This window comes from Natrix helvetica (assembly GCF_964273705.1).
Source record: "Natrix helvetica genome assembly, chromosome: 5".
Classification (NCBI taxonomy): domain Eukaryota; kingdom Metazoa; phylum Chordata; class Lepidosauria; order Squamata; family Natricidae; genus Natrix; species Natrix helvetica.
In genome coordinates this window covers 94,562,993-94,580,162 of record NC_138551.1, presented here as the reverse complement: position 1 = coordinate 94,580,162, position 17,170 = coordinate 94,562,993, and the positions used below count along the sequence as shown (strand labels likewise).

The following is a 17,170-nucleotide window of genomic DNA, read 5'->3' as shown; positions in this document are numbered from 1 at the left end:
ACTGTTTTTTCGGCTTTTTGCGTAGGGGGCACTTACTGTCTGTTGTTGCAAATTATTATCATCATCATTATTATTATCATTATCATTGCAGAAGCCCAACTTAAACTGAGCGTTCTCTTGTAGAGGAAATTCCTAAAAAAATACACCTTCCTTTTTCTTCTAAAGGGAATTGGACTAATTTGGCATCTGTAGGACTCTCTCCCTCTGGAATGACCTCCCCCCAGACATTCGAACTACCACCGACCTCCGTTCCTTCCGGCAAAAGTTAAAGACTCACCTATTTCAATCAGCTGGCCTGGCACTTTCTTAGTTTTACCTCCCGGGGATTTATTCATTTTAATTGGGTTTGGGGTTTTAATAAGCTTTTAATGTATTATATTTATTATTCTATATACAGTCTTACAACCTCCTTCACCTACGTATTTAATTATTTAACTGTTTTATGTATGTATTTTATAACGCATTTTAATGACTGTACACCGCCCCGAGTCCCTTTCGGGAGAGGGGGCGGTCTATAAATACGAATAATAAATAAATAAAATAAATAAATAAATTCCCAAGCAAGGGTGCACAGCACAGGAGGAATAACTCCTTTTCCTTCCTCTTTAGAAAGAGGGAGAAACAGTCATGAACTTTTTAGCTGATCTGATTAGAAGGGTGAACAAAGGAAGTCCCTGCTTCTCACCGCTTCCTTCAAGAAATCCCTCTACTTGCTCCCAGAACAAGCATTTAAGCGTTTCCCTTCCTTGAGAACTAGCTTCCAATTAATACCCAGCCATCCATGCTAATATAAGGAAACAGGATGAAGTTTATGGCAACAATGGACACCAGAAGCAAATGAACAAAATGCCTTGTGACCAAGTGGCCCCAGAAAGTCCCCACCCTCCAGGACCCGCTTGACTGACTCAATAAGGAAGCATATTTCCAACTCTCTCCAACAATGCCACGTTGAAATCTGATCATCTTTGAATTCAAGCCAACATCCAATTAAGTTGGAGGAACCATCTCTCTATGAATTGGATAACTCTAGGAAGAGTTGTGCATTTTTCTTCTTCTCAAGAAGTTGTTCCATCCCACCTTGGTCAACCATTGAGTGGTGTGTGCTAAGGTGGTCCATTCACAGGAATGGCGCTGTCCAGAAAGTCAAGGTGGAGGTTGCAACCATTGCAAAGTCACAGATCTTGTTGTGTTATCTCCTGGAAATAAAAGGACCAAGCTTTGATTGTACAGTTGTAGCCATCCTGACTTTTTTTTTACCCTTCCCATCATGGATATCCCTGGACTGGGGGCCCTATTCCTGACAGTTAGAACAATTAATCAGTGGGACAACTTGCCTCCAGAAGTTGTGGGTGCTCCAACACTGGAAGTTTTTAAGAAGAGATTGGACAACCATTTGTCTGAAATGATATAGAGATTCCTGCCTGAGCAAGGGGTTGGACTAGTAGACCTCCAAGGTCCCTTCCAACTCTGCTAGTTCTATCTCTATCTCTCTCTATCTTTATCTCTATCTCTGTTCTGTGATCTATTCTATTCCATTCCATTCTATCTCTATCTCTACTCTGTTCTGAGTTCTATTCTGTTCTGTTCTGTTCTGTTCTGTTCTACTCTACTCTATTCTGTAATGAAATTAAGACCAAAAAATAATTTGATTTGATCTCATTGACGTATATACTTAATTCATTATTAATTTGCATGATTGACCTCAAGTCATATGCATTTAATAATCTTCTCGCCCTTCTCCATATTAAAAACCCGAATCCTACTGCAAATTCTGAAAATGTTGAAGGAACACAGCCCACTTTGTCCAGGGATGATATGACCAGTGCCTTTTGTTCTCATGTATAAAAACTGCACAGATATGCCCCATTTGGAAATGCTGAAAACTCTCACCCACTTTAAAATGCAGGCACTAGGCTGATATTTATACCGGTTTTAGAGGCATTTAAAAACTTCAAGCTAAGAGAGCCTGAAGGATCTTTTTTCCTAAGAGTGTAAAATAGCACTTAGACTTACTAGTGTTTTTCACCAGGAGCCTTCCAAATCCTTCCTTGCCATGTCCAATTCATTTCATGTTTTTTTGAGCTGCTGCCTCTTCTTTTAACTCAGGGTATTGGGAGTGTGCTGGGATAAGCATTTATGCATACCTATAATCTTTCTAAGATGACTAAGACTCTGAGCATGTCGATCAGAAAGGTCAGCAGTTCGGCGGTTCGAATCCCTAGTGCCGCATAACAGAGTGAGCTCCCATTACTTGTCCCAGCTTCTGCCAACCTAGCAGTTTGAAAGCATGTAAAAATGCAAGTAGAAAAATAGGAACCACCTTTGGTGGGAAGGTAACAGTATTCTGTGTGCCTTCTGCATTTAGTCATGCCAGCCACATGTCCATGGAGACGTCTTTGGACAGTGCTGGCTCTTTGGCTTTGAAACGGAGATGAGCACTGCCCCCTAAAGTCGGGAACGACTAGCATGTATGTGCAAGGGGAACCTTTACCTTTTCCTTATAATCTTTCTCTTTATAAACAAATTTCAAAATCAAGCCAATTTAGAAGACCTGCTTAGGTCTAACTAACATAATGCAGCATACAGAATGTTATTTCACAATGTTCCATAACCAAATGGGAAGGGACCTTGGAGGTCTTCTAGCCCAACCCACTGGTCAAGCAGGAGAACTGAACAAATGGCTGTCCAATCTCTTCTTAAAAGCCTCCAATCATGGACCACCCACAATTTCTGGAACAAAGTGTAAATAAATACAAATTTATCTTTTCCTTTGTTTTAATTCTCCCTTTTGCTAACCGGTGGTTCAAAATTTGGTGTCAGGAACCAAATGAGTTTGTTCAAATGAGTACACGTTAATTCCATGCTAGTTCTCTACGAGAATCTGAACTACTAACAATCAAACCAAATTGACAGTAGATAAGAGTCAATGGAATTCAAGGAGGTCTGGACTTAAAACTTTTGTGGGCATGAAGGGACTCGAGCAGAACTGAGATTCAGCCGGTTCGGACTGGTTTGGGCAAACCAGTAGTGCCGATGATCAGTTGACCCCACCCTATCTGTCCTATATTTCCTTCTTTCTGGCTCAGCTGATTTGAGCAGCACCACTGATTTCCATGCCTCCACTATTCTACTTACCGGGGCTGCCTTAGAAGGTAAGCAGCTGAGCTTCAAATTGCTGTATTTTGAACGCTGTGTGCAAGTGCGCTAGGCAACCATGCACAGCGCATGCTCACCGAACCGATTGTTAAACCACTTGCATCCCACCACTGATCTCGAGGCTGATGATGCACTTGACCCCTCCCTCACTCTCACCCTGGTCATCTCCTACATTTGGCACTGAACAGCATCACAAGGTTGCCCAAAATTCAGAGTTAGGAAGATTTTTGATACACTGCTTAACAAACCCCCTCTTTTCATTTAGGGGAAGCTCAAGGCCTTTGCAGCGAAGATAATCCAGCTTCTGAAAGAATGGACTGAAACGTTTCCGTATGACTTCCAGGATGAGAAATCTATGAAGGAGCTAAAGGAAATTGCTCACCGGATCACCCAGTGTGATGAGGTAAGGAAGAAAAAAGAATGAGTGGTGGGAAGAAAAAGAAAAAAAAACTCACTGTTAACCAACCCATGTATTAACTTGTCAAGGGGAAAAATATTTATTGGTAGGGGTAGATTTATGTCTTAGGCAGCACTGAGACAGACGGGCTGTTGACTGTAATTAGCCCTACGCAGTTGGGACGTGGAACACTTTGGATCTGAAGGATCTTTTGGTGCACATGCATGTTTTCCAAAACATTTTCCTCTTTCAAAGCCCAGCAAAGATATAGCAAAACTAGGAGAAGAGGTTTAACATTTAGAGCTGTGGTGGCGCAGTGATTAGAATGAGAATTGTTGAGGGGCAATAGGCTGACTCCGTAAACCACTTAGAGAGGGCTGTAAAGCACCGTGAAGCGGTATATAAGTCTAAGTGCTATTGCTATTGACTCAGGCTTCCATCCTTTTGAGGTGGTAAAATGAGGACCCAGATTGTTGGGGGCAAGAGGCTGACTCTGTAAACCACTTAGAGAGGGCTGTAAAGCACCGTGAAGCGGTATATAAGTCTAAGTGCTATTGCTATTGATCCTTCCTTCCTTCCTTCCTTCCTTCCTTCCATCCATCTGTCCTTCCTTCCTTCCTTCCTTCCGTCCGTCCGTCCGTCCCCAGTGATTAGAATGCAGTATTGTAGACTAACTGTGCCCACTGCCAGGAGTTCGATCCTGATCAGCTCAAGGTTGACTCAGTCTTCCATCCTTCTGAGGGTGATAAAATTAGGACCCAGATTGTTGGGGGCAATAGGCTGACTCTGTAAATTGCTTAGAGAGTCTGTAAAAGCACTGCGAAGCACTATATAAATCTAAGTGCTATTGCTACCTTCCTTCCTTCCTTCCTTCCTTCCTTCCTTCCTTCCTTCCTTCCTTCCTTCCTTCCTTCCCAGCAGTTAGAATGCAGTACCCAGATCATTGGGGGCAAAAGGCTGGCTCTGTAAATCACTTAGAGAGGCTGTGAAGCACTGTGAGTGCGGTATAAGTACAATTGCTATTGCTGTTTAAACCCCTCCGTCTTTTCAAGAATGCTTTATTGCAGAACTAAACTGGTTTTTTTTTAAACCAATGCGTTGAATCAGCTGCCAAAATAGTATCATGTGTTGCTCTTGATAGCCACAATTATTTATTGGTTGTGGGAATACAGCCCAGGCTTGTGATTTGATTGCTGCTTTTTCTTCCATTCCTTTCTGGAAATGGAAACAGCCTCCTCATTTTGCTACCTAACATTGCTGCTGTGGTGTTTGCTCACTTCCAAGACAGGAGCTTGAATGGATCATTCTAAACAGAGTAAGAATTTATAGATCCTTAATCTTCCCTTCCTAGGAGACATTAGGCAAAGAAGAAGCCAGAAATGGGATAAACACAACAGACAGAATTCAAAACAACAACTACACTTCCATTAGGAAGGCACAAGTGTAAGATTTTGCCAGCAGTCTTTCTCTGCACACTTATTTGGAAGAAAGGGTTCAGACGTCCCAGAAGTCGCCACAATGTAAAAAAAGATGTGGAGACTCTAGAAAGAGTGCAGAGAACAAAAAAGATGATTAGGGGATTGGAGGCTAAAACATATGAAGAACGGTTGCAGGAACTGGGTATGTATAGATTAATGAAAAGAAGGACTAGGGGAGACATGATAGCAGTGTTCCAATATCTCAGGGGTTGCCACAAAGAAGAGGGAGTCAAACTATTCTCCAAAGCACCTGAGGGTAGAACAAGAAGCAGTGGGTGGAAACTAATCAAGGAGAGAAGCAACCTAGAACTAAGGAGAAATTTCCTGACAGAACAATTAATCAGTGGAACAGCTTGCCTCCAGGAGTTGTGAATGCTCCAACATTGGAAGCTTTTATGAAGATGTTGGATAACCATTTGTCTGAAGTGGTGTAGGGTTTCCTGCCTAGGCAGGGGGTTGGACTAGAAGACCTCCAAGGCCCCTTCCAACTCTGTTAGTCTATTCTATTCTAAGGTGCTTTTTCAAGAGGCAACTGGACTTCCTTTGTTTTTTCTTGGAGATGTTTCGCTTCTCGTCCAAGAAGCTTCTTCAGTTCTGATTCAGTTCTGAAGAAGCTTCTTGGATGAGAAGCGAAAAGTCTTCAAAGAAAAACAAAGTGTCCAGTTGCCTCTTGAAAAAGCATCTTTGGGACAACCCATGACCTGGATGACTGAGAATCTCCACAGACAAGGGGTTCAGACCTGACGAAGCACCTCTTTGCAACTCATCAAAGCAGTCCATTTTTTTTTTTACTGCTGCTTTGAAGAATCTAATCTTTATTTTTAGTTCCAACCAAATCTCCTCCAGCAGGTCAGTTTGCTTGGATGAATGTTTGCACTCCCCTTCATATGAGGGCCAAGATGTTTCTGCTAAATGATTTTTGAAGAGCGTGCCATGCACTGTTAAGTAATGCAAAATGTAAAGATAACAAGGCTCTCTTTTTAAAAAAAATAAAAATAAAGAATGTGATGTTTTGAGATTGGTCATAAAGCTTTAAGAGTAATTGAGTCGGTGCTTATTAAAAAAAATGAATAGCTATAAAGCAGACGGCACCTTTGATGATTAAAGTTGACACTTAACTATTAAGAGTTCAGTCAGCCGGACATGTTTCAATTCGTCAGTCCAGCTGTTTACTGGAATGTCACATCATGAGGCTGAGAAGCCACGGTGGAGGTCATATGACAGATGATTAAAAACATGCTTGCAAGCACATGCTTTCAAAACTGGTAAACTCCAAGGATATTCTTGTTTTCTTTGGCAGTCAGGTTTAATAGGCTGCTTTTCCCAAAATAGGCCTCCCGTGGGTGAGGCCACACCTGATTAAAGAAAAGGTAAAAAGGCCCAGGTAGGTGATGAGAGAAAACTGGCTTTGTGGTTTTTATTGCTTTTAATGGTGTAAGTTGTACAGAGTTGCCTCAAAGCAAAATGAGCGGCAAACAAAATTTAATTTCAAAAAAGTTAAAAAGGAAAAGGAAAAAAAAAATAAGCTGGCAATAACAAAACTACGAAGGGCCAGAAGTGGCTGTATTGGGATGTGGCACCAATAGAAAATCCTAAGGGTTTTCCCGATGGAACAATTAATCGGTGGAATAGCTTGACTCCAGAAATTGTGTGTGTGCTCCATCACTGAAGGTTTCTAAGATTGGACAACTGTTTGTCTAAAATGGCATAGGGCAGTGATGGTGAAACCTTTTGGCACCGAGTGCCCAAACTGGAACATGCATGTTCGCCAGAGTGCCAGAAGCCCGAAGACCAGCTGGTCGGCGCACGCATGCCTGTTTTTGGGGTGTTTTGGGGAGGCATTTTCAGGCTGTTTTTCAGACTGTTTGTAGGCCATTTTTCGGGCAACCCTCCCCCCCCCCGCATTTTTCAGGCCAAAAAAACACATTTTGGGGCAAAGAAAACATCCATAAATACCCAAAAACCAGCCTGAAAATGATCCAAAAACTGGCCTGAAAATGACCCAAAAACCACATTGTTGTGTGGTTCTTAGTATCTAAGTAGGCAAAAATGCAGGCATGGGCTAAAATTTCAGGAACAAGGAAGCACATTATTATATCAACTTGTCCTTTCAAGTTTCAGGCCTGAACGTAGATGCTTAACCTCATGAAGCATTCACACCTACGCAGGCAGGATGAAGAGGTTTAATCAAAGTCCATTAAGCATGTTTTTGAGATCCCAATTAAGATTTTAAAAAAGTGTGTTAGCATCTACATCAGGCGTGTCAAATTTAATTTCATTGAGGGCCACATCAGGGTTGTGTTTGACCTCTAAGGGACAGGGTGGTCGTGGCCAGGGTGGGCGTGGCTAGCTCCACATCACTCATATCGGGGGTACCTGTGATGGACCAAGCACTCTGCCAGTGAAAACAGATTCCCGAGCTCCATTTTCTACTGCCACGGCCTCCTGCAACCCTCTGCTCCGTTTTCACTGGCAGAGGGTTGCCGAAAGCTGTAGCAGCCGAAAACGGAGCTCGGGAATCTGTTTTCACTGGCAGGAGCACCGTGGGCCAGTCCTTCACTGTTTCCAGGGCGACCCACGGGCCAGATCTAAGTATGCCACAGGCCCTCGGGCCTTGAGTTTGACACCCCTGATCTACATCATCAAGGAGAATGCACCTTAATCTTCCAGTTACGATGGCACCATAACTGGTTGGACCTAATTAGGGAAGCCAGAATCTGTCTCCATGATGGCAGGTGGGAAAATACGTACAGCAGGACTTCGGCGGGGCTACGTATTACACCCATAACCAGTTTGACCCGTGAAGAATGTTTTTTTGAAAAAAATTGAGCACTTTGATTCGCTTAACAACTGTGGGAAGAAAGGTCATAAAACGGAACAAGATTCACTTAACCAAACATCTCAGTTTGGTGAATCTGGCTTTCCTTCTCCAAAAAAGGTCCCCAAAAGGGATCACGTGACCCCTGGAACATTGCAATCGTCGTAAGTACACGCCAGTGGTCAAGCATCCGAATTTGGATCACGTGACCATGGGGATGTTGCAAGTCTTAAGTGTGTAAAAATGATCGTAAGTCTCTTTTCCCCCCCACTGCCATTGAAACTCCAAACAAACTGTTGTAAGGAGAGGTTCTACCTTTACGGAATCACCAAGTTGGAAGGGGCCCTTGGAGCAGGGGTGAAATGCTACCAGTTTGGGCTGGTTCACAGAACCAGTAGTAAAAAGTGCTTTTAAAAAAGTAATTTAAAAAAGTGTCCTACGATCGCACGTCGCAAAGCTGATCTTCAGAACTTTTTTTTTTTTTACTTTTTAAGCATTTTTTTTACTACAGGTTCTCTGGAAACACGGGGGGGGGGATGTCCATTTTTGCTCCCAGCAGGGTTCCCTGAAGCCTGTAGGCCAAAACAGGGGGGTGGGGGTGCTGAGAAAGAGAGGGGGGAGGGAGGGAGGAAGAAAGGAGAAAGAAAGGAGAAAGAAAGTAAAAAAAAGAAATGGAGGGTAAGAGAGAAAAAGGAGAGGAAGGAAGGACTACAAACCTGACACTAGACGCAGCTTCAGAGGATAATCCAGGGCTGGAAGGCACTTGGAGGTCATCTAGTCCAACCCTGCTCCAGCAGGACATTGTTAAAGTGAGTTTCTGTCTTTTGATCCCCCAGTTACATGGCTACATAGCCACGCCCATCCTGCCACATGATCCCCCACCAAGCCACGCCCACCACACCACGCCCACAGAACCGGTAGTAAAAAAAAATTAGATTTCACAACTGCCGTGGAGGTCTTCTACTCCAATGCCCTGCCCAGGATAATTTACCCATTCTCAAATCAACTCTTACCTATTTTATGGATTAGGAAAATGGAACAGTCAAGAAGATCATCAGCCAGATGACCCAAGATCTTCTGATGGCACTTGCTGCCCGCAATCAGTACCAAGAGATCCGAGAAAAGTTTCGCCAACCGGTGACCGAGAAGGGTGCCATCCTCAAAACTAAGCCACAGGCATCCCAGAAGGACATTCTGAGTGTGTGCTGTGACCCTCTGGTCCTTGCGCAGCAGCTAACACACATCGAACTGGTGAGTGAGCCCTGCCTTGTCCTTTCTTTGCTTCATGACAGTGCAAATTCTCTGATTCGAGACCAGCTGTTTTAGAAAAGCTACTCCAAAAGGGGAGGAAGATGATGGGCAAGTACAGAGATGTTGTGGCCCGCCAGTGGCCTGCGGACCTGGCAGCAGAGTCGGACAGTGAGGAGGTTGGGGAGGAACATGGGCCAGTCATGAGGGCTGAGGAAAGTTCAGATGGGGTCTCTGCATCGGAGGCAGAGAGGGAGCTAGACAGCAGGGAGGCAGAAGAACAGCTGAAGCCTGTTCCCAGTGTGCGCATGCACAGAGCTGCCAGAAGACAAGAACAACTAAGAAAGGAGGGTCGACTTAAGAGTAAAGCCACACCTTGGGGGTGATTGGCTCCTCCCATGGGAAACAAAAAAGGAGTGAACGGGGAGGGGGCTTTTGCAGGAAACAATTCGTTCATTCGGTTGTGTCAAGAGAGAAAAATCCTGTTTGTAACTATAAGAGACTCTGGGCCAAGTTTTGCCTTGCCTTGCATTTGGAACTAGTTATTTGGCAGCTTGCCAAACGAGATAAGGTGCGTGTTGATAACTATTCCTCTGAAAGACTGTTTGCTAAGCCTTGCTGACCATGAATGAAAGGAATTCACAGTTGTGTAAATAAAAGGGGTTTTGCTGGGACCAAGACTCCGCTTCTTGCTTGTTAAGGAAACCTAGGTCAGAACAAGAGAACGGCTTTGTCAGAACTCAAAAAGTTTGTGTAACTTGTCACTTGCCAGTTCTTTACTGCTCAAACATATGTAAGAATGAAAAACAGCTACGCTCATGAGACTAAGAAAAACGTTCATTTTTAAATAGAGCTTTGTTCCAAGTGTATAGGCAGTTGTCTACATTGGGATGAAAACACACCTCTGAATGTTACATCGGTGTCTTCTTTGCACATCTGTGATCTTGATCATCTTTTTTTTTGTTTTAGGAGAGGGTAAGCAACATTTACCCAGAAGATCTCATGCAGATAGTCAGTCATGTGGATTCTCTGGATAACCACAAGGTGGGTTTCAAAATTTGAATGAAGCGGACATGGGAAATAGAAAGATTAACCCACAATCTCTAGTCATGCCCTAGTTGTCACCCGTCTTGACTATAGCAACACACTCTTCCTGGGACTGCTCTTGAAAAGTATCAGGAAACCTCAATTGGTGCAAACTGCAGCGGCTCATACAATTTTGTGAGGATCCAGATGTGCAGAGGTGTCATCTCTCCTGCGGGAGCCACATTGGCTGCCGATCTGCTTCCGGATACAATTCAAGGTGCCAGTTGTCACCTTCAAAGCCCTACATGGCTTGGGACCAGATTATCTGAAGGACTATCCTTACCTGGTGACATCTATGCAATCTATCAAAATGGGGAGAGGGGGGAGACAGGGATTCTTGTGGGTCCCCCTCTTTTAAGAAGGTCCATCTGGTGGGACCCAGAAGAAGGGCCTTCTCTGTGGTGGCTCCCTCCCTGTGGAGCATCATCCCTTCAGAAATTAGACTGGCCCCCACTTTGACCCTCAGTGCAAGGCCCTGAAGACCTAGCTTTTCCAACAGGCTTGGAGAACCTTAGAGTGGGATGGAGCCCATCAAGTGGTTCATTTTATTGTTATCGCAGGGGTTGGGGTGTGGGGGTTATTGTTTTTATTGTTTCTATATTCTTTTTTTTTTAATAATGTAAGTTCCCCAGAGCTACTAAGAATGAGTGGGGCACAGTGGTGGGATTCATTTACCCTCCCTACCAGTTCGCAAATGTGTGTGTGTGTGCTTTGCTCACACACACTGCGTCTGTGCATGCAGAGTGCTCACGCATTACGACAGGGTGGGTGGGTGGGGCCTCACATAGCCACCACTACCAGTTTGCCCAAACTGGAGAGAACCAGCTGAATACCACCTCTGGTGGGGCACCCATACAAATTTTCTTAAATAATCAAGAAAAATAATCTGGAAGACCTACATAGGAATGGTGACAAAAGGCCAACTCATGGGGCGTGCAAGGACTACCTATAGACAGGGTATACATTTGGACTGTGAAAATCCTATAATTGTTTTGCACGCACACTCAGAATCTCCTAAAAGCAGGTTGCTACTTGGGAGACATCCATTTTTTATTTTTTTTAAAAAAGTACTAAACTACTAAAAATGCTATACTAAGCTTTCAAGAAGAGACTGGACTGCCATCTGTCAGAAATGGTGTCAGGTCTCCTGTTTGGGTGGGGGGTTGGACTAGATGGACCCTTCCAACTCTGTTAATCTGTTAAACATACATCTAAGCTGGGCTTACTTATGAAGATGAGACAAAGAGTTTGTTGGAAGCGGTACCTTCATTTCAATTCAGGTCTAACTGCAGAAGTTTGATTTTTTTTTAGTGCCGAAGCGATGTTACGAAGACCTACAATCTCGAAGCCTACGACAATTGGTTTAACTGCCTCAGTATGTTGGTGGCGACAGAGATTTGTAAGGTAAGTATCCACAGGAGAAAAGAACTGGGGGATGGATGTACTACTGACCAGTGTAATGCCTCTGTTTTGAGAGTAGCTAATTCACACACAAGCAGGACACGCCTGTCAACCTTAAATCTGCTTTTCTTTATTTTGCTGTGACTTTCACTGAAGTACTTAGACTTGATTCATGCTGGAGAGTTAAGGCATTATCAGTCTGTTTTCCAAGTTATCATACACTTTTCCAAAATTGCCTGCTATTGGAGCAGTGAATCAAAATCACGTGAAGCATTAGGACCGATTTATAAAGCCACACCTATAACCCTGCATCCAATTTTGGTTCCTGCATTACAAAAAAGATGTTGAGACTTTGGGAAAAGTGCCGAGAAGAGCAACTAAGATGATCAAAGGCCTGGAGACTAAAACATATGAAGAACCTTTGCAGGATTTGGGTATGGCTAGTCTAGAGAAAAGAAGGACGAGGGGTGACATGTCTTCCAGTGTTTGAGGAGCTGCCACAAAGAAGACGGGTCAACTTATTTTCCAAGGCACCAGAAGGCAAGACAAGAATCTATGGATGGAAACTAATCAAGGAGAGAAGCAACCTGGAATTAAGGAAAAACTTTCTAATAGTGAGGACAATTAACCAGTGGAACAGCTTGCCTTCAGAAGTTGTGGGTGCTTCATCACTAGAAGTGTTTAAGAAGAGACTGGACAACCACTTGTCTGAAATGGTAATAAGGTCTCCTGCTTGAGCAGGAGATTGGATTAGAAGATCTCAAATGTGTCGTCGCCGCCCCCCCAGCTCTATTCTGACTCTTTCAGTGCAATAGCTTGCACAATTAGTGCACAAAAGGATCATCTTTAGATGACATGGAATCTCTCCCCTGTTTGTTCTTCCCGTCCCCTGCAATCTTGCACTCAGACAAATTGGCCATCAATAGACACATACACATAAACAACATCTACATACTGTGCAAAAAAACAACAACACCCACGACGAACAAGACAAAAAGAGAAGAGGAAGACAGCTCCCCACCAATCAATCAACAGCCAGATGAGAATAGATTAACATCAGACTAACAATCAATATCCCAATCAAGGAACTGCCAGACAACAGTAAATAGCCCAAACAAACAAACTCGAACATTACCCCTACCAATGCAGTTTGGAATATAAACTGAGAGCAAGCCCCACTCCATATTAGTACTGAGGATGTTACTAGTTTGGGTAATGCAAGAAGACAACCAAGCTCAGAGAGCACCAAGGACCCTCTCATATCAACCCTGAACTACAAATATTCCCCTTTATCATATAAAAGTACCAAACTCAAACTGGAAGACTATGAGATCTAATCCTGCCTAAGACATGGAGCTTTATGCAACCAACTCAATGACTTTGGGCCAGTGACCAGGCATCAAAGCTGATTTAAAGTACCCCTTCTCCTCTCCTCCTCGAAAAAAATCCCACTAAAGATGGTGGGTGGAGAGGAATGTCCAGATTGAGTTAACAGTACATGTCAGATTTTTTTGACAGCTGCCAAAAAAGCCAACACAGTACTAGGCTGCATAAACAGAGGGATAGAATCAAGATCACGTGAAGGGTTATACCACTTTATAAGGCCTTGGTATGGCCACACTTGGAATACTGCATTCAGTTTTGGTCACCACGATGTAAAAAAGATGTTGAGACTCTAGAAAGAGCACAGAGAAGAGCAACAAAGAGGATTAGGAGACTGGAGGCTCAAACATATGAAGAACGAGTGCTGGAATTCACCATGTCTAATTTAATGAAAAGAAAGACTACGGGAGACACGATAGGAGTGCTCCAATATCTCAGGGGCTGCCACAAAGAAGAGGGAGCCAAGCTATTCTCCAAAGCACCTGAGGGCAGGACAAAAAGCAAAGGATGGAAGCTAATCAAGGAGAGAAGTAACCTAGATCTAAGGAGAAACTTCCTGACAGTGAGAACAATTAATCAGTGGAACAACTTGCCTCCAGAAGTTGTGAATGCTCCAATACTGGAAATTTTCAAGAAGATGTTGGACAACCATTTGTCTGAAATGGTATAGGGCAGTGGTTCTCAACGTTCCCAATGCCGCGGTCCTTTAACACAGTTCCTCATGTTGTGGTGACCCCCAACCATAAAATTGGTGTCTCAGTTCCTAAGACCATCGAAAATATGTGTTTTCTGATGGTCTTAGGCGACCCCTGTGAAAGGGTCATTCGACCCCCAAGGGGGTCCCGACCCACAGGTTGAGAATCACTGGTATTCGTGCCTAAGCAGAGGGTTGGACTAGAAGACCTCCAATGTGCCTTCCAACTCTGTAATTGTAGTCTAGAAATTGGAGGAATGCAACAGTATTCTGCCAGAGGGTGTTTGATCAGGTGAACACACCATAGCCCCAAGACAAGACTTAGTTAGAGTTCCTAGTTAGAACATACAATATAATATTTTGTTACAGAGTGATTTCGTTCCCATAGTTACCAAGGATCTTGTTTTGCTAAAGCTGTTTTCAAAGATCAACTTTAAAAATAGGTTTTCATTTTTGAATAATTGGTGCCCATTTCCAAAGCTCTGTATAATAAACAGAAATGGAAAGCGCCATGAGGACTTGTTCTGTCGCTCAGAAAGGTCGGCAGTTCGGCGGTTCAAATCTCTAGCGCTGCATAACGGAGTAAGCTTCCAATATGCAGCTTCTCCCAACCTAGCATGTAAAAATGCAGGTAGAAAAATAGGAACCACCTTTGGTGGGAAGGTAACAGTGTTCTGTGTGCCTTTGGCATTTAGTCATGTCGGCTACATGACCACAGAGACGTCTTCAGACAGTGCTGACTCTTCGGTGTAGAAACGGAGATGAGCACTGCCCCTAGAGCCAGAAATGACTAGCACGCATGTGCAGGGGAATCTTTACCTTTAACTATCCACTGGAGTCTGTACCTGTCCTGTTTGGTTGCTGTCCCAAACCTGATTTGCTGCTATGGCTTTTCATAACATTTATAGAAGTAGTTTTAGAAGTACAAATAACGGACCCAACAATTCCCTTGTATTAAAAATACAGAGAAATAATTCCTCTCTATTAAAAAAAACAATAAATGATTAAACAAATAAACACCCAAAGCCATCTGGAGTGTCTAACTCATGTCAACAACTGATAGGAAAATTAAAAGCAACCAATCAGTATGGAGGGCATTTGATCAGGAGAGAAGCAAGCCAGTAAAAACAGTTGGAGTGCATTTTGTTTCCAAAAAGGGCCAGATAGAATCATGCAACTGGGAACCCTTATTTATAGAAAGAAATCCCTTAGTGAACTCCACTATGTAAGCATTTTTCCCCTCTAGAAATCTATCAGAGCAAAGCAAGGTATCTTAGCACAATCGCTTCTTGTAGACAACTCTGCAGAAAATACAAGTTAGCTCTAAAAAGCCAAGTCGGCCACAATCTATTAACAGTGAAAGTAATAAACAAACAGAACAAGGAATTGCTTTTGGGAAGCTACATACCCCTCCCCCAAAAAGAGGCAAAATTACAAATCAGGAACAAAACATGTGACTGGAACTGAAAAACCATTGGGTTGTCCTGTTGAATGGTCATTACTAGAATAAAGTTAGAGAGAGTGCAACCCTGGATCTCTTCATGGCATTTATGATCTTTCATTGCCCCGCTCCCCCCCCCCCCGTCCCCGATGAGGTGAGGGTCTCCAAATTTAGGGCAGGTGGAACAACCTCAAAACAATTCCATTGTTGGAGAGAGATTGGCTTAAGGCAGAGGGAGGAGTCAAGCAGGGAATTAGTCTGGAGTCTTTATGTAGGCACAAAAGGTCACAGTGCTGTCTGGGTCAATATATTTTAAAAACAGTATTAATAATAATAATATCATTTAGATATACATAATTATAATTTTTCAACTTCTAACGTAGAACAGACAATGCACTGTTCACCAAGCATTTATGGATGTTAAAGAAAGAACTATAAATAAAACTATGTATGTATATGCGTACATATGTTGTATTTATGCTAATAAATAAATAAATAAATAAATAAATAAATAAATAAATAAATAAATAAATAAATAAATATCAGCACAAATACAACACAAATATAACAAAGGCAACATTAAAAATATGGTTTTCTGCCTGGAGGGTCTCCTGCAGTGAGCCGAAAGACAGACAAAGAGAAACAGTGTGTTCCCTCCCATATTTGGGCATACCAGGGGTTGTGACACAATACACACACACACACACACACACACACACACACACACACACATATTATATATATTTTTGCCCAATATTTTTTTGCCTCTGCACATGTCCACCACATATGATAATATGATCCTGGCATCTGGTGACACTTCCAACACTTGCTTGATTTATCTTTAAACATTTTTGCCATTCTTTCCGGTGACATATGCCATCTATAAAACATTTTATACAAATTCTCTTTATATGCTGTTGCCATTGTTAATTTATAATCCCTTTCCCATAATTGCTGCCACTTCTCAAGTTCTATTGTATATCCAAAAATATTTGCCCATACTATCATTGTTTCTTTTACTACTTCTTCTAACTTAATACAAAATAAATAATTATATAATTTTAAATCATTCACTCTTCTATTCCTGTATTTCATCCAATTCTGTCAACTCCAAATAAAAACCATAAAGCTTTGCATCTTTTTCATATCTCGATTGTAATTTGCAACTTTGCGTACCAAACCATATCTATCCCATGTTCTTCTAACTCTTGTTTCCTTTTTAATTCTCCCTTTTCTGATAAAATGTCTTTATATCTAATGATATTTTCCATCTTAATAAAGTTTGGATGTATCAATGCTTCCATTGTCAAAAGCCACATTGGAATCTTCAAATAATGTTTTTCTCTCACTCTTTCCCAAACAAATAATAGAGTGTTTCTTACGCAATGCCTTTGAAAATAACTATGCATCTTGTTTTTCCCATACCACAAAAACTCATGCCAACCTAGTTGTAGATCATGTCCCTCCAGTGTCAATAACCTTGTTTTCCTCAATGTAACCAGCCTTTCATCCATAACAGTGCCGCTGCTTCATAATAGATTTCCTAATTTGGGAGTCCGAACCCTCCTCTAATTCTTGCATCCTGTAGTATTTTTATGTGGTCCGATCCCTTTTGAATAGTGTTAAACCTCCTCTAGTCTGATCTGGTCTGGTCTGGTCTGGTCTAAGGCCTCCTGCTTGGGTTGGATTAGAAGACCTCTAAGGTCCCTTCCAACTCTATTATTCTACTCTGCCAGTTTGGGAAGATTGCTGTGAAACAGACATGGAACAATAAAACTCCTTTTTCACACCCTTGTTTTGAACTCTTCACATGTGGATGTGGCTGTTTGGCCCTGACATCCATTTGTTTAAAGATGCTCATTTCTAAAACATGGATTTTTAGGCTCTTCTTCCTTTCTCTGACCCCAGCCACAAGGGACAGCATAGGGCTTATTGATTGAGGGTTGATGGTTACCTCTGGGAATTCAAGTCCTCTTGACATAATCACAAGATTACCACACCCATAAATTCAAAAGGATATCAGACCCATTGATTACATCTGCAATGGGCAAAAAACTCTTTGTATATG

General features: G+C 42.5%; 1 protein-coding gene across 3 annotated transcripts in view; it reads left to right on the top strand.

The window, feature by feature from the left end:
* The window catches only part of RASGEF1A (RasGEF domain family member 1A), a 119,737-nt gene that overhangs the window by 83,080 nt on the left and 19,487 nt on the right, over nt 1-17,170 (top strand). For all 3 annotated transcript variants that reach the window (XM_081953775.1, XM_081953777.1, XM_081953776.1), the window contains exons 4-7: nt 3,422-3,559; nt 8,879-9,100; nt 10,067-10,141; nt 11,495-11,587. In XM_081953775.1, the coding sequence (XP_081809901.1) occupies nt 3,422-3,559; nt 8,879-9,100; nt 10,067-10,141; nt 11,495-11,587 (528 nt within the window). The remainder of the gene's footprint in view (nt 1-3,421; nt 3,560-8,878; nt 9,101-10,066; nt 10,142-11,494; nt 11,588-17,170) is intronic.